This window comes from Podarcis muralis, chromosome 5, assembly GCF_964188315.1.
Source record: "Podarcis muralis chromosome 5, rPodMur119.hap1.1, whole genome shotgun sequence".
Classification (NCBI taxonomy): domain Eukaryota; kingdom Metazoa; phylum Chordata; class Lepidosauria; order Squamata; family Lacertidae; genus Podarcis; species Podarcis muralis.
In genome coordinates, this window is record NC_135659.1 from 98,101,237 (window position 1) to 98,124,444 (window position 23,208).

The 23,208-nt window shown below is 49.2% G+C and overlaps 1 protein-coding gene across 1 annotated transcript; it reads right to left on the reverse strand.

Moving 5' to 3' along the window:
- Nucleotides 1-1,563: 1,563 nt before the first annotated feature.
- TRIB3 (tribbles pseudokinase 3) lies at nt 1,564-18,849 on the reverse strand. Its single transcript, XM_028735564.2, has 4 exons — nt 18,444-18,849; nt 9,760-10,050; nt 7,367-7,659; nt 1,564-5,702 (listed from the first exon to the last, which is right to left on the reverse strand). Exons 2-4 carry the CDS (start codon nt 10,048-10,050, stop codon nt 5,207-5,209), a joined length of 1,080 nt encoding a protein of 359 aa, XP_028591397.2. The 5' UTR covers nt 18,444-18,849; the 3' UTR covers nt 1,564-5,206.
- Between the last annotated feature and the right edge of the window lie 4,359 nt (nt 18,850-23,208).

A 23,208-nucleotide genomic window follows, 5' to 3' on the forward strand; every position in this document is an offset into this window, starting at 1 on the left:
TTGTGGAACGACTCAAAAAACGGAAAACCCTTTCGTCTAGCGAGTTTTTTTGTCTTGCGAGGCATTCATTTTGCGGGGCACCACTGTACTCATCTCAGGCTCGTAAACAGAAACTCACTTATGGCGAGTCTGTTTTGCTTCCAGCAGACCAGTTTTTAACTTTTCAAAGCCACATGGGATCAAATGGGTTAACCTCAGGCCTAGGGGCTGAATGCTGCCCTCCAGGCCTCAGCCCCCAGGCCCAGTGTTAGAAATTAGCCTGGCGTGTTTTGCGACTGGTGCAGGTCCAATTGTGAACACACAGGGGATCTTCGGATGCCAGGCTGGCGACTGGAGAAAGCAAAAAAAGTCACTTAGAGAAGGATCTGAAATATTTTCCTTGAATCTTGAATTTGTTTTATTCTGGATTGTTTAATTTGATGTTTTAATGTGTTGTAAACTGATGTGGGATTTGTTCTTTAAAATATAAAGTGGAATAATATTTAATAATAATAATAAAAGGTAAAGGGACCCCTGACCATTAGGTCCAGTCGTGGCTGACTCTGGGGTTGTGGCGCTCATCTCACTTTATTGGCCGAGGGAACCGGTGTACAGCTTCCAGGTCATGTGGCCAGCAGGACTAAGCCGCTTCTGGCGAACCAAAGCAGCGCACAGAAACGCCGTTCACCTTCCCATCAGAACGGTACCTATTTACTTGCACTTTGACGTGCTTTCAAACTGCTAGGTTGGCAGGAGCAGGGACCGAGCAACGGGAGCTCACCCCGTCGCGGGGATTCAAACCGCCGACCTTCTGATCGGCAAGTCCTAGGCTCTGTGGTTGAACCCACAGCGCCACCCGCGTCCCCAATAATAATGCACTGCAAAAACAAAATATGGTGCCTAGACATTCCATTGTGGCAACTGCAACCTAGGTTTAAGGTGCCATTTGGCAATTAGATTACAGTGGTACCTCGGGTTAAGTACTTAATTCGTTCCGGAGGTCTGTTCTTAACCTGAAACTGTTCTTAACCTGAAGCACCACTTTAGCTAATGGGGCCTCCTGCTGCTGCCACCGCCGCGCGATTTCTGTTCTCATCCTGAGGCAAAGTTCTTAACCCAAGGTAATATTTCTGGGTTAGCGGAGTCTGTAACCCGAAGCGTCTGTAACCTGAGGTACCACTGTATACATTTAGGTTTCTAACACTTGCCCAGGCCACAATCAGCTCCACTTCACATCCTCCTTGTTTCTGTTCGAGTCAAATGTATCCTTAAACTCTGATCATGTTTTGCTTGTCTTTATAGAAAGGGGAAGGGTGTATATAGAAATTAGGCTACATTCATTCCTTGTCCTACTTTGGCCTCCGGCCTGGCGAACCATTGGAATGCATCCCTCTGGAAAAGGTCATGTTCAATTCCTGGCAGGCGCAGAGAAAGGTCTGGGGACGGAGAATCGCTCAAGAAACCAGCAGGTGCCAAGATGGGCCAATTGCCTGGCCTGGGAGAGCGGCACCAGAGTCCAGCAACATCCGTCCTTGCAGGGGAATCAAACTGCAACAGAGGTCCGCTGCAATGATACTCTCGACAGCAAATCAATACATCTTTTAATTTCCAAGAGACAGAAAAATAGGCGAATTCACTCTGTTAAAAAAACAACACAGAAGGCCTCTCCCAATGGTAGTGTCATTATTTGGTCAGGTATGAAAGCTACATTTGCACCAAGGGAGGATGACGGGTGGCTGGGGGGGGGGGGGAGGCAGAGGCAGAGGCAGGAAGGACTAAACCAGAACTGGAGCATCTTTGGCTGCATGTGCACCAGAGAGAATTATTTCCAAAGGAGGCAAATCACTGACCCTTTTCGCTCTCCCCTGAAAGCACCAGCCGGGTTCCAGCTCCCCCAGTTTCACCCTTATATCCAAGGTTTGCTGATTAGAAGCTGGGTTTTTTTTCGCCAGAGGCGTCTGCCCGCACTGGTTCCAACACGCCCTTCCTGCATAAACAAAAAGTCACCCCGAGGGCAGAACCGTGCGCCCGTTTTTGCAGCAGCTCAACCGTCAAAGCTCCCTCCCAAAGGATGCTGGGAGGCTGCTGTTGCGATCAGCTCCCGCTTGCAGGTTTCCCAAAACCTCTCCATTCTGAAGGAAATCAGCCCTGAGTGCTCACTGGAAGGACAGATCCTGAAGCTGAGGCTCCAATACTTTGGCCACTTCATGAGAAGAGAAGACTCCTTGGTAAAGACCCTGATGTTGGGAAAGATGGAGGGCACAAGGAGAAGGGGACGGCAGAGGACGAGATGGTTGGACAGTGTTCTCGAAGCTACCAGCATGAGTTTGACCAAACTGCGGGAGGCAGTGGAAGACAGGAGTACCTGGCGTGCTCTGGTCCAGGGGGTCACGAAAAGTCGGACACGACTAAACGACTAAACAACAACAAATTCGCTTGGCCACTTTAAGGTGCGGGTTTAAGATGGGTCACTGGCCCAATTTGCATGCAGAAGGTCCCAGATTCGCTCCCCGTGGGGTTCTGAGAGACTGCTGCCTGAAACCTTTCAGAGCTGCTGCCAGCCAGTGTACACAGTATGGAGCTGGATGGACCAATGGTCTCACTCAATGTAAGATGGCTTCCTGTGTTCCTATCCAGCAGGCTCTTCTGATGTGCTGAGAGCCTTGTTAGAGGTGCCCAGCCCCCTCCAAGAGGGGCAATTCCCAGAGGAGAAGGAATGTGTCTTAAAACCAGTTTTGCAACCATGTCTTAAGGGACACCTGACCTTTCAGGTCCCAGGGAGACAGAGAGATTAAAATCTGGCTTTCCATCATGGGGGGTGGGAATGCAGCACTCTGTTTTCCCACGCCAACCTGGGAGGGCAGAGCTGGCATGGGGCAGAGGAGAGAGACCCTGAAGTATGTGTCAGAATCCTGCTCAACAGCTCTTCTGACTCCAGGAGAAACAGCCCACCACATTTGTGCCCGTCCCGGTGAGCGTGCCAGGGCCCTCTGGGATGTGTGGCTAACTCCAGCCCTTTCTCACCTCGCACCTTCCCGATGTTTGGGTTCCAGCTCCCGTGAGCCGCAGCCAGTGCCGACGGGAGTCCAAAATGTCGAGAGGGTGACAGGTTTTTGGAGAAGGCTGCGCTAAGGCGGTTTGCAACAGCTCAAGAGAAGGGCGGAGACAGTCTCCTGCCCATGTGCAGAGATCCCTGCCGCCCTCCCTAGCTCCAAGGCTGCGGGGTTGCTGTTTGGAAGCTGCACTTGCTAAGGCAGCAGAATCTCTTTAGCTCTGACCACTCCCCACCCCACCAAATCCTGCTCCGGAACAGAGTAGGCTGGCGGCAGTGGCTTCTCAATGGGGACGTGTGGGTTGGCAAGGGGTGAAGTTTGCCACTATCAATCCCGACCACTACCTTTCTCAGCCTCCAAATCATGCTCTTGTCCGACACTGGCATGGCAACTCCTCAATACAGTAATTCTGAGAACTATAGCTCTGCAAAGGGAATCTGCTGTTTCCAGCGTTCTTTGGGCAAAGCTGTGACTGTTAAAAGAAAGCCGTCAACAGATTGGGTCGGTGTGTCTTGAGAATTTGTAGAACCTGAGATATACAGTCATACCTCGGGCTACAGATGCTTCAGGTTGTGTTTTTTCGGGTTATGGACCGCCAAAACCCGGAAGAACCGGAACGGGTTACTTCTGGGTTTCAGCGGTCGCACATGCACTAAATCACGCTTTGCGCATGTGCAGAAGCGCCGAGTCGCAACCCACGCGTGCGTAGATGCGCCTCTGTGGGTTGCGAACGTGCATCCCACACGGATCATGTTCGCGACCCGAGTGTCCACCGTATGCCTATACATTTCGCCTGTTTTTGTCAGAAACACTTCCTCTTGCAGTGTTGCCTCACCAACCAACCCCCAAGAAAAAAAATAGAGAAAAATCTATGCAGGCCCCCAAGCATGGGTGCCCTGCAGAAGGCCAAAGACAATAGGGGTGTGCTGGGGTCCCAGCCCCCACAAATGTTGGCAAGAGAAGCCTGTAGACCCCTGTAGACCCCTGGCAACCCTCCTCCTCCTCCCTGTGGTTCAAACAACCAGCAATGGACCGTTTCGTGGAATACTGGGGTGGGAATGAAGTTCTGGTTTTTCAAAAATGGAGGTTAGAGATGTGGTGCAATATTCAGGGCACCCCAGAAGGGGTAGCACCCCACAAAGAAAGCGAGACGGAGGCATGTATTTGATTTTAAAAGGCTTTTAAGATCCACCCCACCTAGCATGGCCGAGTTTCTCCTTCAGCCCTGGGGAGGCAAGTAGGAAAGGCACCATGGGGGAGGTCTCAGGCTGGGGGCTGGCAGCGCAACCCAGGCACCCTGGAAACTGTCAAGTACTGAGGTAAATTCAAGTAGAGAAAAAGTTAAGGCCCACGAGGCCCACCGGAAACCTCATTTTAAGGGCAGAAATTGGAGGCACTGTGGTGAAAACTGGGCGGGGTGTGTGTGTAGTTGTTTAAGGCCACAGGTTTTCTAGGAGTTGTCAAGGGGGGGGGGAGAGGAGACCGCACACAGCTGCTGACCCCAGCCTCTTCCCTCCAAGGCTGGCACCCTGCTCCCCTCCCTCACAAGGCATCTGGGGCCCCCGGGCAAAGCAGACTTTCATTCGGCACTGCAGAACGGGGAATGACTTCTCCCAAATATGGCAGCCGGACTGCAGCAAGAGAGTGTCTTTACAGCCGCTTTCTGTTCAAAACAAAAAACCAGTCCGGCGCTTTGACCGAGGCAGCCGGTCAGTCACAAATTCCCAGTCCTTGATCTTGCAATCCATCCATCCTTTTGCAACCTGAACCTCTTTTGCCAACAAGTCGTTCTGCGAGAACAGCGGCTCAGAGCTCCAGGCCTTAGTTTCGGAGTCCTGCAGGGCTGCTGAGAAGCTCCCCTTTCTCAACGCAGGAGAGTTTTGTTGGTGGGGATCAAGAGTTCCGGAATGGTCCTTTGGCACATGCGAACGAGGAGCGCGCCACAAAGCGTGCGCCGTGATGCGAGGAAGGTGCTGACGCCCGCCATCGTCCCTGACCTGGAGGTCAAAGCACCCGTCCTCCCAGTTTGCTGGCAAATGAAGACACTTCTTTCTGGGGCATGATCGAGGGAACTGAAGGGTGAGAGGGGGTCTCCCTCCCATGGTTCATGGCTAGTCAGGTCAAGACAAGAGTCACCCTGTTGCTTTTTTGTCCATCTCGTTCTCCTTGGCGGCTCAGCTGTACAGGCCTCCCTCCTCTTCCTCTTTGGCCTTGACCTCCCTCAAGCCCCCCACGTCTGGGACCACCTGCTCCAGCCCCTGATCTCTGGAGGGGCCGCTCCAAGAGCCCTCGGAGGAGCTGCCAGGAGCCAGCCATGGGTGCAATAGGATTCCGCTGGCCGTCAGCCTCTCAGATGGGTCCTTTCGCAGGAGGCAGCGGATGAGGCAGCGGGCTTTGGGCGAGAGGTCCTCGGGGATGGCAAAGCGCCCACGGCGGATCTTGCCGAAGAGAGACAGGGGCTTGGTGTCTTGGAAGGGGTAGCACCCCACGAGGAGGGTATAGAGCACCACACCCAGGCTCCAGATGTCAGCAGCCTTGCCAGAGTAGGACGCCTTGGAGCTGAGGATCTCGGGACCCACGTAGGCCGGGCAGCCGTGCTTGTCCTCTAAGGAGTCGTCGGGACCTTTCAGCAAACACGAGTCCTCCAGATTCTCCAGCAGCAGTTTGGATCTGGGCAGAAATCCAAGGGGAGAATTAGCCAGGAGCCAGAGATCACTCAAAGGCAGAATACAATGGAATACAATGGAAAAGCACCCCTAATTTTGCAACCGGGAAACCCGAATTCTGCAATAGCGATGGATCAGTCAAGCTTGGGAGCAGATCTGCAGTTTGGTTGTGTAACTGATGGGTCCCCCCTTTTCTTGTTTTTTTACAGAATTTGGGTTCTCCTGCCCGCCCCCTGATTTATTTGAATGATTCTGTTGGGGAAGAAGCACAAGATTCCAAAAACATTTTAGGAGGAATATAGGCAGGTATGGCACAAACATTTTAAAAAACAACTCTGGACACTTAATTTGGATCAGTCAATCTGCAATAAGCCATAAACCTGAGTACTGAACAGTACGATTGCATCTTACTTATGCACGAGTTCAGTTCCAAGGGTCCTACAGGTACACAGTAATTTCTTGTACCCAAATCCTTGAAACCACCCTGCAGCTAATGGGTTGGAGAAAGAAAAGGAAGGAAGGAAGGAAGGAAGGAAGGAAGGAAGGAAGGAAGGAAGGAAGGAAGGAAGGAAGGAAGGAAGGAAGGGCATTCTGAGCACTCTCAGAGCCTACAGAGGGCTTATAAGCTCTTTACACACCGGGTAACCCTAAGCAGACCTGTTGCAAAAAGACCTTTTAAGCTCTCTGCCTAGCTTGGAGTTAACTTGCTGTCCTGGACTGGGTGGATGCAGAGAAATGGTGGAAGGAACTGCCTGGAAAACCCCCACGGGAGGAAGGCTCAGAGCCCGGGAGGAGTGATGGGGCGACGATGAGTGGTCAGAGGGAGAAGACAGGGAAGAGGAAATGTCGAAAGCTGAAGAGGCAACAGGGCTTAGTGAGCGGGGAGAGTCTGTGGCAGAGAGCAGTCCAGAATCGGAGGCAGAAGTGGAAGCAGGAGGGTGGGATGAGGGAGACAAGAGGCAGAGAGGAGTCTGGCTGGTGAAGAGGCACAGCTTTCTCCCCTTCCTGCTGCAACAAGCTCTCTTCCTGCCTGGTCTCCCAGAACCAGGAGAGGCAAAAAGTGAGAGGAGCAAAGGAGCGGAAGGATATACAGGCACAGTCTCTGATTGCTTGGAAAACACCCTGGAGAGGAGGAGACATAATCTTTGGGGAGGTGGGGATCTTTAGCCTTGGCAACCGGTACATGGGGGCAAGACCTGAGTTGTGGCGTTCATTAGGCCTGACACTCCTGTGTGGATCCTGTTTTGCTAATAAAGCGTTAACTCCAGAAATATCCTGATTCTGCGCATTAGCAATTGAAAGGCGGGCCACAGATGAATATTCTGAACAACACAATCCTAGCCATGTCTATTCAGAAGAAATTTCCATTGTGTTCAAGGGGCACAGCTCCCAGGTACACGTGAATTATGGCTTTACTTTCAACTAGACACGGATGGGATTGCCGTGCAATTGGTTTTACTTTGTAATCGCGGCCTTTATTAAACAAGAAACAGCTTTTTCAGTGTGATTTCCTGTTGGCTGGCTCGAGGCAGTTTCCACCAGCCAGCCTATGGTTGAAATCATGCAAGTTAAATGCGCCTCTGATGCGCTCATGCCGTGCATAATGTCCAGTGGAGCTGAGCAATTGAGCAGGAAAGTGTCAACAGATGCCCCTTCTCATCCCCTCACCTTTCTCGGTCAGCAAACACAAATTTCCGCAGTTTGAGGTCCCGGAGGACCACGTTGTGCTGGTGGCAGTGGGCAACCGCTTCAGCCATCTGACGGAAGAGGACAGCAGCCTCGGACTCAGGAAGGCGCTTGCACCGCCGCACATAGTTATGCATGTCGTCCCTCCCAGGCTGGAAGAAGACATAAATGTTCTGGTCCCCAACAATCACATCCGCCACACGGGCGATGTTGGGATGTGCTGGAAGGGCGCCGTAAGGGGCCAGCGCCTCTGGGTAGCTCTTGGCGGGATACACCTAAAAACAAGGAGCAAATTGTTACAAGGAAGCAAATGAGCAGAACAAGTGCAAATGCAGCGCGCAGTTAATCTGTGGAACTCGCTGCCACAGTAGGCAGTGGTGGCTTTAAAAGACAAACCTATGGGCACTCTGAACAGCACAATCCTATCCATGTCTGCTTGGAAGTAAAGCTATCGTTCGCTTCTACCTAGGAGTAGGGCCCCTTGAACACAATGGGACTTACTTCAGAGTAGACATGGACAGCCTTGTTAAGTGTGTTTTTCTGTTTTTCTCTCAACCAAAAAAATGCTAATGCATAAAATCCGTTCCCTTCTTTCAGATGTCATTATTGTTTAGACACTCTTTTCCATTGTTAATTTTCGCTTTTTAACTTATCAGTATTTCTTGGCTTTTTGAGGTTTTTAAATGGATACTTTCTGTTGCTTCTACTCTTATATATTGCATACTGCATACATGAAAGGGTGAATTATGGCTTTACTTTCAATTAGACATGGATGGCATTGCCCTGCGATTGGTATTACGCCTTTATTAAATAAGAAACAGCTATTTTATTGTCCAACAACAGAAAACCTTGCATTTTTTTTATCTGTGTATCTTGCTGATCCGTAACTGGAGAAAAAAATAGCAATTCTCCGTTTAATAGAAACACTTTAGAGAAAAGGGTGTGTGTGTGTGTCCTTTCTTTATTTGACTCCCCTTTCATTCTGCACCAATAGAGTTGTGGCCATTTTTGTCCATGGTTCACTAATTCCCCCAAAAAGTGCCCAGAGACAAAGTGTCACAGAAAATAAAATCGATGTTGAAAAATTAAAGTCTTTGGTGAGCTTAAGGCAGAGGAGCTTCTAGGGGAGCTGGGCTTCCCTCCTTCCAAACAGAACATAAACACAGCCTCCTCCAAAAGCACATAATCCCCAACTCTTTTCATACTAAAAAAGTAAACTTGGTGGGTTGGGAGTTGGAGGAAAGGGAGTATTTCAGAAACAATGGCCAACTCAAAGCAAGCATGACATTCCATGTTCAGCCAGCAGGTGTCAGCGTTGCTCAGCCGCTAGCAGCTCTGCCAAAAATGGCATAGTTGGGAAAAATAATATTGTGGCACTTCACAAAAGACACACAAATTTACCATGGCATAAGGCAGCTTCGCCAAGCCAGTGCCCTATTAGCCGCAGTCAGTGTGCATCCAAAACATATAGAGGGCACTTGCCGGGCAAAGGTTGGCATAATCATTCATAGACTCGAGTCCACAAAGGACTATTATGCACCGTTATAAAGTTGTTTGCCTTTAAAGCGCTACAGGACTCTTCCTTTTTCAACAAAGGGTTAACAAAAATCCCCCTCCCCAACACACACAGCCTAGTTCAAAGAGGCAATATTGAAAATGGCAGGATGTGTCCAGGTAGAACGATGGGGATGGAGATGCTCCTTCGGGTATACCAGACCGAGGCCGTTTAGGGCTTTAAAGGTCAGCACCAACACTTTGAACTGTGCTCGGAAATGTATAGATACAACAGGTCCCTATTTACACTTTCTGGAAACAATCACAGACCTTTCCCCCCCAATAGTTCTCCCTGTGGGATAGATAAGTGTTTTTCCATGAGTGCCGATTGCATATCATTTTTCATCTTGTTTTAAATGCACCTGCTGATTTTATTGCATGTTGCCTTGAGGCGATTGCGTGAGGTGAATAATAATAATAATAATAATAAGGAGTGTCTCCACCCCCATCGTTCTGCCCGGACACTGAGGTCCAGCTCTGAGGGCCTTCTGGTGGTTCCCTCACTGCGAGAAGCCAAGTTACAGGGAACCAGGCAGAGGGCCTTCTCGGTGGTGGCACCCGCCCTGTGGAACTCCCTCCCACCAGATGTCAAGGAGAACAACAACTGCCAGACTTTTAGAAGACATCTGAAGGCAGCCCTGTTTAGGGAAGCTTTTAATGTTTGATCTATTACAGTATTTTAATATTTTGTTGGAAGCTGCCCAGAGTGACTGGGGAAGCCCAGCCAGATGGGCGGGGTATAAACAATAAATTTATTATTAATTATTATTATTATTAACAGGTCAGGGAAAAAAGACTATTTTCTCCAGCAGGTTTCCTACCTTGCAGGTGTATTCTGCCTCTGTGTGTCTGTCCACAGCCCTGTAGCAGCGGCCGCCTTCGGTGACCTCCAGAAGGACATATGGGCCAATCTGGGATATTCTCGACTCCTGGTCTGTGGCAGGAAGGGGGCTGGAGGCAAGGGGTTGGAGGCAGGGGCTTGGGCTGGGCAGCAGGCTGAGACGCGGGCGCTTGGCTTCTGGGATGCTGGTCTCAGATGCATCATCAAAGTCCAGCCGCTGCTTCTTCTGCGATGCAACAACCAGAGGGCACTCCTGCGCAAGCAGACTCATCTGGAGGGGGAAAGTTAGGAGCGCAAGGGGTTAAATCAAAAGGGTCAAGGGGGCACAGCTAGGTGACCAAGGGAGCTAAGACCCCCTTAATGTATAATACCCATTCTGCACTTGATCATTTATTGTGGCAGCACCAGAACTTTGCAACTCCCTGCCTATTGAAATCCCTGTAATCTTTTCGGCACTCGCTTAAAACATTTTTGTTTAGGCAAGCCCACCCGGATATTTAGAAAGCTGGTGCGAGTTTTTAATCTGTTTTTAGTCTATTGCTACTTTAATTTTTGGAAAATCTTAAACTGATGTTAATTTTTCCTATCCATAAAATTTTATTATTTTATCTTTTTTGTAACCCACTTTCCCCCTCTGTTAACTTATTTACGGATACTTATTCTTAGATATACACACCCATTACAAAGTATCTTTTTATAATATACTAAGGAAAGCAGCTACTTAAGTCTCAAAAAGTACAAAGAAGAAATGTCGGGAAAACGAGAGACCTAAAAAAGAGAAAAGGGAAAACTACAATACAGTGTTTTTTGTAAACCACTTTGAGGGTCTTTTTCAGGTTTCTTTTTCAATCAGGCAGTATATAAATTTCATGAAATAAACAGATATCCATTCCTAGCCCTGTTACTAGTCCTCAGTGTCTGGTATTAAGAAACAGCCCATCTTTAGAAACTGAGATTGTGGACATGAGAACTGGTGGATGTCTGCCTTTGGAGTCAACCTGTGGTTCTTAACAGCACCCCTTCTCATTTAACATTGACTGAACGACCCAGGGCTTCCCCCCCTGGGGGTATTCATACCCCTTTGTGGCTTAGGGCCCTCGTACTTACGGGACCACCTCTCCTGGTCTGCCCCGCAGAGGACCTTAAGATCCATGAATAACCATAGTTTAGAGGGCCCTAAGGAAGTCAGATTATCCTCCACCAGGGCCAGGGCCTTCTCAGTGATGGCTCCAACCTGGTGGAATGCTCTGTCCCAGGAGACCAGGGCCCTGCAGGATTTAACTTCCTTCTGCAGGGCCTGTAAGACAGAGCTATTCCTCCTGGCTTTCAACTTGAACTTAGCCTGATCTTTTATTCCCCTTCCTTCCCTCCCTCTCCCCTTTTTATGAAGATTACCCGCTCTGGGATCCCACAGTTAATTCTCCCCTGGTCTCCACGCTGGCCCAAATAGGAATAATTTAGCCAGCTAGCCCTGGTGATCATCTAATGTTTATTGGATGGATTTCCCCCAAAAAATAGATTTTTGAATTTTATTGTTATTCATGTTTTTTATACTGTATTTTATGCTGCTTTTACAATTAAGTGTTTTAAATTTGTTGTTAGCCGCCCTGAGCCCGGTTTTCTGAACCGGGAAGGGCGGGGTATAAATAAAAAATTATTTATGTATTCTTTATAAACATTTGTGAATCTAACGGGAGAAGAAACTGAAAATAAATAGTTTCTTCTCTAGCACGGTGAATCGTCAGTTCCGTTGCTACCCCCAATGGCGGCCTCATTTCCTGCCACCGCGTTTCCTGAGTCTCAGACGGAATGAGAGTACCCCTAAACTTTTTTTTGGGGGGGGGGTAAAGCACTGGAACTACCCAAAGGGCATTGAAGAAGACAGCAGTATACATTAAAGCAGGGGTCAGCAAACTTTTTCAGCAGGGGGCCGGTCCACTGTCCCTTAGACCTTGTGGGGGGCCGGACTATATTTTTTTTGGGGGGGGGAATGGAAGAATTCCTATGTGCCACAAATAACCCAGAGATGCATTTTAAATAAAAGCATAGATTCTACTCATGTAAAAACAAGGTGATTGGGCCAGATCCGGACCCTGGGCCTTAGTTTGCCTACCCATGCATTAAAGGCTATATTGCTGTTTTTAAAAACAACAACAACCACCCACCCAGATAACAGTTCTGTGTAATAAAAAAGGGCATCATTATGAAACCTTTAAAGGTAAAGGTAAAGGGACCCCTGACCATTAGGTCCAGTTGTGGCCGACTCTGGGGTTGCGGCGCTCATCTCGCTCTATGGGCCGAGGGAGTCGGCATACAGCTTCCGGGTCATGTGGCCAGCATGACTAAGCCGCTTCTGGCGAACCAGAGCAGCGCACGGAAACGCCGTTTACCTCCCCGCCGGAGCGGTACCTATTTATCTACTTGCACTTTGAGGTGCTTTCGAACTGCTAGGTTGGCAGGAGCAGGGACCGAGCAACGGGAGCTCACGCCATCGCAGGGATTCGAACCACCAACCTTCTGATCGGCAAGCCCTAGGCTCTGTGGTTTAACCCACAGCGCCACCCGCATCCCGGTTATGAAACCTTTACATCCATTCAAAACAACATCAGTGATTTAACAGCACCAAAAGTGAGAAACATTTTCACCCATCTCCTCCTCAACCGGACAGAGATGCTGCAAAATAAGACTTGTCTGGGGAAGGCTAGTTCCACACACACCACTGCCGCAGAAAACTGCCTGCTCTGCAGTGTCCACCAAATGTAATTAAATTTTTTTAAAAAATCAAAAAGATTCAGGAGAAGAGAGTCTCCCAGCAACAGTTTCTCCCCCAGAGGTTCTGGACCGTGGGAGCTTCAGTTCTTGCCAAACACGTCATCATCTCATGTGCCTGAACATTCAGGGCAGTTGCTTTCGAGGGATGGAAGCGCAGGGTTGAAGCTGACAGCTGGTGCTAGCAGAAAGCGCATTGCTCCGTGCGAGCCAATGTGGAAAGTCTTACTTCAGTCTCCACCCCACGCCCGGCTTCCGAATTTTTCAAAATCAGTCTCGTCCCTACCATTCTCACCTTATCTTCCCAGAAAGAGCAGACTGACTCTGGGGATGCTTCAAACACCAATTTTCACTTGGTTGTAGAAGTCATGACTAAGCAGCACTGTAGAGCATGCCAGTGCCAGATTTATGTACTGTGGTACCTCGGGTTAAGTACTTAATTCGTTCCGGAGGTCCGTTCTTAACCTGAAGCACCACTTTAGCTAATGGGGCCTCCTGCTGCTGCTGCGCTGCCAGAGCACGATTTCTGTTCTCATCCTGAAGCAAAGTTCTTAACCCGAGGGACTATTTCTGGGTTAGCGGAGTCTGTAACCTGAAGCGGATGTAACCTGAAGTGGATGTAACCCGAGGTACCACTGTATAAGCTAAACCATGGGTAGGCAAACTATGGCCCGGGGGCCGGATCTGGCCCAATCGCCTTCTCAATCCAGCCCATAGACGGTCCGGGAATCAGCGTGTTTTTACACAAGTAGAATGTGTGCTTTTATTTAAAATGCATCTCTGGGTTATTTGTGGGGCATAGGAATTCGTTCATATTTTCTTTTCAAAATACAGTCTGGACCCCCACAAGGTCTGAGGGACAGTGGACCGGCCCCCCTGCTGAAAAAGTTTGCTGACCCCTGAGCTGAACAAGCTATAGCTCAGGGCCCCAGTCTCTTGGCGGCCCCAAAAAATTTAAAGGAAAACAACAACTGGACGTACATTTCCAAAATATAAGCTAAAAAATGAATAAAATAAAACCTACATACAGCAACAGTGTTTTGTGTTGTGTAGGCTCCTATTTGTTATGTGCAAATGGCTTTAGATACCTATTAGGTCCATAAATGACCATATAGCATATATTCAACACAAACAAAACAGTGACAATTTGTTGTTGACAAAGGACAGCTGGACATATAAAGGGCCCCATTACCTTCAGTAGCTGAGGGCCGCATCAAACCTTAATCTGGCCCTGGGGCACGCCCACCCACCCACACAGCCCTCCCTGTGTGACTGACTGTCACAATAACCAGTGGCAATGAGTTCTGCAATGTGTGGGGAGAAAACCATGGTGCCCAGGCATGCAAAGGTAAGAACAGCCCTGCCTGGTGCAGTCCACCCACAAACCGTAAAGGGAAATTTGCCAGCCTGCCAAGGTAGCCATGCCAACCTAGTTTGCTCCCAGGAGTCATCAGAGGGCAGAGTTTATGAGCTGTCATTGCTGTCTCTTGTGCCAGAAGCTGATGGCTTGGGAGAACAATGGGGCGAGCAATGTTTTGCATGTACAATGAGGCATGAGGGTGTTTGCCTCAGGGATGGGTGGGTATTGAATCATCACACACAGCAAGGTGGTCAGAGTGTTGGCAGCTAGACTGGGGACTGGGAGCAGCTGCCAAGACCATATAACACCAATCCTGAAAGACCTTCATTGGCTCCCAGTATGTTTCCAGGCACAATTCAAAGTGTTGGTGCTGACCTTCAAAGCCCTAAACGGCCTCAGCCCAGTATACCTGAAGGAGCGTCTCCACCTCCATCATTCTACCCAGACACTGAGGTCCAGTGACAAGGGCCTTCTGGCGGTTCCCTCATTGCGAGAAGTGAGGTTACAGGGAACCAGGCAGAGGGCCTTCTCGGTAGTGGCGCCCTCCCTGTGGAACACCCTCCCACCAGATGTCAAAGAGAAAAACAACTACCAGACTTTTAGAAGACATCTGAAGGCAGCCCTGCTTAGGGAAGCTTTTAATTGTTTAATAGACTATTGTATTTTAATATTCTGTTGGAAGCTGCCCAGAGTGGCTGGGAAGCCCAGCCAGATAGGCAGGATATAACTGATTAATTATTATTATTAATTATTAATTATTATTACTCCTTAAACCAGGGTTACAGTCACAAGGATTTGCAAAAGACATCATTTGCACAAACATAATTGATTGCAGACACAACCTTGATGGCAGAAAGTGAGGAGGAATTAAAGAACCTTTTAATGAGGGTGAAAGAGGAGAGCGCAAAATATGGTCTGAAGCTCAACATTGAAAAAACGAAGATCATGGCCACTGGTCCCATCACCTTCTGGCAAACAGAAGAGGAAGAAATGGAGGCAGTGATAGATTTTACTTTCTTGGGCTCCATGATCACTGCAGATGGTGACATCAGTCACGAAATTAAAAGACGCCTGCTTCTTGGGAGAAAAGCAATTACAAACCTAGACAGCATCTTAAAAAGCAGAGACATCACCTTGCCAACAAAGGTCTGTATAGTTAAAGCTATGGTTTTCCCAGTAGTGATGTATGGAAGTGAGAGCTGGACCATAAAGAAGAATTAATGCTTTTGAATTCTGGTGCTGGAGGAGACTCTTGAGAGTCCCATGGACTGCAAGAAGATCCAACCTATCCATTCTGAAGGAAATCAGCCCTGAGTGCTCACTGGAAGGACAGATCCTGAAGCTGAGGCTCCAAGACTTTGGCCACCTCATGAGAAGAGAAGACTCCTTGGTAAAGACCCTGATGTTGGGAAAGATGGAGGGCACAAGGAGAAGGGGACGACAGAGGACGAGATGGTTGGACAGTGTTCTCGAAGCTACCAGCATGAGTGTGACCAAATTGCAGGAGGCAGTGGAAGACAGGAGTGCCTGGCGTGCTCTGGTCCAGGGGGTTATGAAGAGGTGGACACGACTAAACAACTAAACAACAACAACGTGCAAGGATTTGCAAAAGGACATCATCTGCATCAACATAACTGAATGCAGGAGGCCTTTTCGTCACTACAAGCTGCCTGCAGGCACTGCCTTCTAAACAGGGAGCAGAGGTTTCCAGAACTGCATGCAAGCGGAAGAGCGTGCCAGCCTCAAGGCTCCAAATGCCTCCAGAGAGACTGCAGGGAGGAGCTTTCAGCTATCTCTCTTTCACTTGCTCTCATCAGCAAGGAAAATAAGTGGATGATGCAAACAGAGCGCAAGTCCCCCAGCCTCCACCCGCCCTGCTGACCCAGGAACAAGGTTGCCTTGAGGTCACACCTCTCCTCTTGGCAACATGATCTCTGCATTCCCCAACCTGGATTTCCTGAGAAAAGGCTGTGAGCTCTCCAGGACAAAGCAAGGAAAGAAATACTCTGTCTATGCTCAAAGCCCCGCTCTCTTAGTTTCTGTTTTACACTTATTATGAACTCAGCGCAGTTCCAGAACTGTGCTTTAGTATATATACACACAGGCACCCTTAAAAGTACAGTTACAGTATAAAGGTTTGCTTATATTTACTCACTTGCAAAAAATAAATTAAAAATGCCAGCCCTCTTTAAAAATTATCGTGGCAGTTAAACAGCATAAAGATGAACAGTAAGATTACAAACACAACATGTAACAGAAGAAATAAAATTTCCATTCCAAATCAGTAGCTGAAATCACTAAGTCAGTCGGTAGTGCATGAGACTCTAATCATGGGTTCAAGATTTCTGCATTGCCGCGGGTTGGACTAGATGACCCATAGGGTCCCTTCCAAGGCTGCAATTCTATGAAATCCGGACATCCACCTAGATGAATTGCCCCACTGGGAAAGCCTGGAACCAGGAGCTCAGCCACCACCAGCCTTTCCTAAGTGCTCAGAGTGTGTTGCATGCATTATATCAGTAACTTTTACAACAGTCTTGTAGGGTAGACCAATGTCACCACCTCCATTCTACAAGTGGGGGCCCAAGCTGTTAAGAAAATGGTTTGCTGAAGGCCTCCTAGTTTGTGGCTCCTGAGATTTGGCTCAGTGACTTCCCAATTCCCACTCAATCTCCAGGGGGCAAACGTCACCTCATGGAAAAATGTAATTGTTTAAAACCAGCCCTCAATTTCCCCTTCCCTAGGAAAACAGGAGTTTCTGCAAAGGGTGATTTTGAGTGGCAAAGCAGCAGAAGAGGGGTACTTAACCCCTTCCCGGTCAGCTGCTGCTTTCTGCTGGATCTGCCTCCCTCCCCAACCTAAGCTCCCAGGTGTGGCTATCCTGGTGCAGCTGGGGAAATTTTGGAGCAAGAGAACAGCCAGCAGGAAGCTCTAAGCCCGCCTTCCCCAACCTGATGCCCTCCAGATGTTTTGCACTACAAATCCCATCAGCCCAAGCCAGCACAGCCATACACATCTTCACATACAATGTGCCCTTTAGCTTTTGCAGCTGCTACACTGATTATCGTTACACCATCTTTTACTTCTGTCCTTCATTGCTGGTGTCCATGCTGTTCCTGGATAATTGATCCAGACCGACATGCAGTTGTATCCTATGGGCTCCGTCACAGTATCTGTCATGGCAACAATATTTTGGGGAGGGGGAAAGGTGGGCATTGCTGTTCCTCAGCTGTTTTCCCCACTCACAACTATGTTCATTACAAAGGTACTCCACCTCATTCAAAGAAAAAGAAACTCTGCACATGCACAGATTTGGTCTGACCCAAATCAGATACTGCAAACTCCACATGGAAGCCTTTGGAAAAAGTGGTCTGGATCAGGCCTCTGAGCACTGGGCACCCTCCTTTAAAAGAGGCTGCCACTCACTTGGTCACCTGTGACTAGTTCAGAATCGCCCCAGGCGACCAGAGAGGGGAAAGCTAATGCCATTTAGTTGCGCAACAGCTGGTTATGACTAAGGCAGGTATGTTAGTAAGAAAGGTTTTATTGGCTAATCATTTTTGCGGACCTAATTTGCACGGCTTTTTTTAAAAGGCTCTTACTCGCCTGTTGCATCAAACATTTTCTGAATTGCCTCGCCTCACCCGAGGCAACCGCAATTGTTTGCTGTGGAGGAAGTCTGAAGATTCATTGCGAGTCACTCCGTGATGTGATACTGACTGACGGAGATGTCTATATTTAATCAGCCGCAGGATCCAAGAGGCTGTTCTCCAGGAAAAGGCTTAGCTGAGCCCAGGGGCCACATGTCAGGCCCCCAAATTCACTTTCTGCAGTTGCGACCCATAAGGAACAGAAAGCAACAGCCTCAGCCTGGCTGGAATCCTATGCCTGTTAATTAAATGGCTGCAATTTGGACTCATTTTTCAAACCAAGAACAAATATGCAAAGATGCCTTATTCCCAGCCAGGCACACAATCAGAACCGTAGAGCTGGAAGGGCTCTCCAAGGGCCATCTAGTCCAACCCTCTGCAAAGCTAAAGAACCCCTGACTCGCTCAGCACCACCCACACTGGCTCCTGGGTTTCAGGCAGAGTAGACCTATCTGGAGGTGCTTGGCACTGAACCTGGGTCATTCTGCAAGCAAGGCAGCTCCTCTGCCCCCTGGATTATGCCCGGATGCCCCGTCTGCTGGGTCCGCAGTCCTTTTGCCTAGAATGCTTCCTTCCTATTCCCAAACGCCTGGGTGCCCCTGGTGGGACACACTTTGGCCCCTTGGCGCTGAAGGAAAGCCGCTTTGGATGCCGAGGCTGCCTCTGAGCATGGCCAGAGTGGAGCCCCATTTTTAGCCTGTTGCAGCAAAGACGGCAGTGGCTCGCCAGAGAGACACCCACCCAATGGGTCCTTCGGGGCTGAAATCAGGTCCGGGGGCTAAGCGATTCTCGCCCTCCCTCCCCCCGAGATCCAGGTGGGGCCAGCAACCGGTGCCCACCTGAGCCCCCTCCCCACCCCACGTCCTTCTTAGCCCCCTTCTGTACCTTTGGCGTCGGCGGCGGCCTCGACGGCGTTCCCTATATGCGGGTCTTTTTTTTGGAGAGGGATCCTTCTCTTGCCTTCTCGCCCCGCAACTCCGGAGTGTTTTTCCTCCCTTCCTTGCCCGACGATCCTGCAGGGTATGCGGAATCCAAGGTCAGGGGGAGAACCCAATCCAGAGGACCCCCGCCTCGGGGCGGCGGGTAGGGTGGGATCCTGCGTCCCTCCCCGCCTAAGAGCAACAGCAGCAGCGACGCTCCATGGTGCAAGCGGCGAGGGCGAATGCGCCGTCCCCGAGCGGCGAGCGCCTTTGTCTGCGCGGCCGCTGCGGCTCCTGGCCGCGCCGTCGGGGATGATATAACTCCCGCAGCCGCGGCTCCGCCTCGGTCCGGCTGATGCGGCAGGCGGCGCGGATTGCACCAGGCAGCCGGGCAAGCCGGGCTCCGCCCCGGCTCGGGTGACACGCGCCGCCCCGAGCCTGCAAGCGCGCGCAGCAGCCCCGCCGGGCGGGCGCCCCCTCGGGTCGCCTTGCAACCGGGTTGCGCCACGCGAGGCCCCCCCAAAGGCGTGGGACTAGTCTGGAAAGAGAGGGGCGACAGCTGCAACCCCGGGTCCGGATGCTAGCATTTGATTGACGTTCGAGTGAGACTGAGTTGAGAAATAAGACTTAAGAGCGCATATTGATATAGGAATGTATTAGATAATATGTAAAGAAATATGCAATAATAAGAGTACATTCATTTGTAAAAAAAAGGAAGATATAAAGGGAAAGACAGGAAGTCTAGTGGTATGTGTATGATTTTTTGGGGGGGGGTTGCTTTTGTTTTTTCTCTTTGTTCTTTCTTTTTTGTTTCATTTTCTTTCTAGGTATATAAAATTTGTATATAATTTTTTGTATACATGTTGGAAATGATAGTAAGTCCTGTAATGTTATATGACAACGTTTACCGATGTAATAAAAGAATGTTAACAAATAAATAAAATGCAAATTCAAAAAAAGAAAAAAAGAAAGAAACGGAAACACCGTTTACCTTCCCGCCGGAGCGGTACCTATTTATCTACTTGCACTTGGCAGTAGCGTAGCGTGGGTTGTCAGCACCCGGGGCAAGGCAAGTAATTTGCGCCCCCTAACCCGTGGATTTGCGCCCCCTAACCCTAACCCCCAGATGTTGCGCCCGGTGCGGCCGGGCCCCCCTGCAGCCGCCACGCTACGCCACTGGCACTTGGACGTGCTTTCGAACTGCTAGGTTGGCAGGAGCAGGGACCGAGCAACGGGAGCTCACCCTGTCGTGGGGATTTGAACCGCCAACCTTCTGATCGGCAAGCCCTTGGCTCTGTGGTTTAACCCACAGCCACCCGCGTCTCTTTTAACAGGTAAAGGAAGGTAAACGGCGTTTCCATGCACTGCTCTGGTTCGCCAGAAGCAGCTTGGTCATGCTGGCCACATGACCCGGAAGCTGTACACCGGCTCCCTTGGCCAATAAAGCGAGATGAGTGCCGCAACCCCAGAGTCGGTCACGACTGGACCTAATGGTCAGGGGTCCCTTTACCTTTAAAGGATTAAATAAGGATTTAATGAAAGTTTGATATATGTAATTATATGCGGTTAAAATTAAAAAATGTATCTGTAGAAACTAGAAGGGTGAGGAGGGAAGTCCTGGGGTTCAGGGAACCACACAATTGTAATAATAATAATAATAATAATAATAATAATAATAATAATAATAATAATATAATTAATAATTTATTTATACCCTGCCCAAATGGCTGGTGGTGGCTTCTAGCAAAATATTAAAATACAACAATTCATCAAATATTAAAAGCTTCCCTAAACAGGGCTGCCTTCAGATGTCTTCTAAAAGTCTGGTAGTTGTTCTCTTTGATATCTGGTGGGAGGGCTTTCCACAGGGCGGGCGCCACTACCGAGAAGGCCCTCTGCCTGGTTCCCTGTAACCTCACTTTTCGCAGGGAGGGAACCGCCAGAAGGCCCTCAATTCTACATTGCTGAATTGAAGTTTGAATGATGTTAATGATGAAAAACCGAAAATAAAATAGTAATGATAAAGATTTGTAATTTGCAATAAATATTAAAAGAATCCCATAAAAAACTAAAACTTAAAAAAACCCAAGGCAATGGCACTCGTCATTTCAGTCCTCCCATCCTGTCCCCTTCTCTCCCGGTGTCACCAATCGCATGTGCCACTTTCTCATTTCCTCATTTCTGCCCTGGCAGCCTGGCCAGGATCCACGGTCTCTCCTCACCTTGGAGACAAGGACAACAACACACTTCCCACTGAGTCAGCAGAGGCAGAGGCGCTCTGGGTCTCGCACAGGGTTTCGTAATGTCATGACGGGTTGCAGGGCCGTTGCTGCAGGTAACCTGACCCCGCCTGCGTTAGGAAATCACATCCGCTGCCAGGAGAAAGAGAAATATATTCCAGCTTTGCCTCTGGGACTCCCAAATTGGGACTTGCAGCAGGAGGGCCAAATGAGCAGTGGGGCTTGGAACACCTGTTAGGGCGATTAGAGCATTGACCTGACCAAATAAAAGGGGAATTGTTGGGAGGGTCTTGGGTGCTGGATCGATTACAGTTACAACCTTTTATCTCTTCTTCTTCTTCCCTTTTGGCGATCCCTCTTAGCTGAGTAAGATTGTCTTCCATAAACACGGTTTTAACAATGAGTCCGTAAGTGACTGTGGAGGCCAATTCTGGATCCACACGTCCTTCCACAGTGGGGACATTGGTTTCTGGGTGGGAGTTGATCACGGTGTGGATTAGCCAAGCGTGCTTTCCTCTTAGCACATTTCTCCCTTGCGTCCTGAGTTCGAGTGTCTTCAAAGCCCAGGACACCTTTGGTAAAGGCTGTTCTCCAACTGGAGCACTCACAGGCCAGTGTTTCCCAATTGTTGGTGTTTATACTACATTTTTTAAAAGATTTGCCTTGAGACAGTCTTTAAACCTCTTTTGTTGACCACCAGCATTACACATTCCATTTTTTAAGTTCGGAATAGAGTAGTTGCTTTGGAAGACGATCATCAGGCATCCGAACATGACCAGTCCAACAAAGTTTACGTTAAAGAATCATTTCTTCAACTCTGGTGCTCTTTGCTTCTTCCAGTACACTGGTATTTTATCTAACCTGTACTTTGATCTCTTTCCTGTTTCTGGTTGGGAAGGGCCTCACCTGCCCCACAAGGAAGGGGAAATGCCTCTGGCAATAGGGAAACTCTTCTCTTTTATCAGAGAAATGTTGGAGGGTATGGTAGGTAAAGGTAAAGGTACCCCTGCCCGTACGGGCCAGTCTTGCCAGACTCTAGGGTTGTGCGCTCATCTCACTCTATAGGCCGGGAGCCAGTGCTGTCCGCAGACACTTCCGGGCCACGTGGCCAGTGTGACATCGCTTCTCTGGCAAGCCAGCGCAGCACACGGAACACCGTTTACCTTCCCGCTAGTAAGCGGTCCCTATTTATCTACTTGCACCCGAAGGTGCTTTCGAACTGCTAGGTTGGCAGGCGCTGGGACCGAACGACAGGAGCGCACCCCGCCGCAGGGATTCGAACCGCCGACCTTTCGATCGGCAAGCCCTAGGTGCTGAGGCTTTAACCCACAGCGCCACCTGCGTCCCGGAGGGTATGGTAGGACGTCCCTATTTTCACTGGAGATATGTTGGAGGGTATGGAGTTATTTGACCCCCCCAAGCCAAGGAGATGAGAGAACTATACAACTTTTAGAAGACATCTGAAGGCAGCCGTTTGGTTTTATTGTATGTTTTTATATATGTGGAAGCCACCCAGAGTACAGTCATACCTCGGGTTACAGATGCTCCAGGTTGCGTGTTTTCAGGTTGCGCACTGTGCTGAACCCAGAAGTACGGGAACAGGTTACTTCCGGGTTTCAGCGCTCGCGCCTGCGCAGAAACACTAAATCGCACTGTGCGCATGTGCAGAAACGCCAAATCGCAACTTGTGCGTGTGCAGACGAGGCGCTGCGGGTTGCGAATGTGCCTCCCGCATGGATCACGTTTGCAACCCAAGCGTCCACTGTATCTGGGGCAACCCAGTCAGATGGGTGGAGTATAAACAATAAAATTATTATTATTATTATTATTATTATTATTATTATTATTATTATTGAATAGATGTTCCTATTTTCATTGGTCCGAGCACTTAGCTGACCAAATAAAAGTTGGGGGATTCATTATGAGGGTCTCGGGCAATGGATTGGTTAAGACTGCAACCTGTTATCTGCTGTACTTTGATCTCATTCCTGATTCTGGTTGTGAAGGGCTGCCAAATGCCCCTGGCACCTACAGGCAGCTATTCAACAGGAAGAGAACGGTCGCTTGCATCTCGTTTGCTAGTGTACCCTGAGCTCAGGAAAGTTGTGGCCTCAGGCAAACACCCGTCTTGATGAAAGGGGCTGGGGAATTGTGCCATGAAGATCTGCCTAGAGCCGGAGCAAGAAAACTGGGAGCAAAACCAGGTTTATTTCAGGTTGGGCTAAGTGACACGCCCTCCTTTCCCTCCTGCCCATTATGTCCACCCCGAGAATGATGGGACTTGTAGTCCAAAGCGTGACAAAGCCCAAAGTGAGGACCCAATGGAGGGCAGTGAGGTGGAGAAGGTTGCAGGCCAATCCTTGCCCTGCTCCAGCCTGACGTCCGGGACGAAGCTCTGCTGCTGTCTGCAAAATGTGCACACTCAGGCAGGGAGGAAATTCTCCTTCCCATTTAGCTGCCTGTTTCCGGAAACAGATGATTCTTCCATCT

Excerpts from the sequence above, each read along its gene's own strand:
- TRIB3 (XM_028735564.2), bottom strand. The coding sequence starts at position 10,050 with ATGAGTCTGCTTGCGCAGGAGTGCCCTCTGGTTGTTGCATCGCAGAAG. Across the intron at positions 7,660-9,759 it reads AGGCAGAATACACCTGCAAG|GTGTATCCCGCCAAGAGCTA; the intron begins GTAGGAAACCTG and ends CCTTGTTTTTAG. Across the intron at positions 5,703-7,366 it reads GTGTTTGCTGACCGAGAAAG|ATCCAAACTGCTGCTGGAGA; the intron begins GTGAGGGGATGA and ends ATTTCTGCCCAG.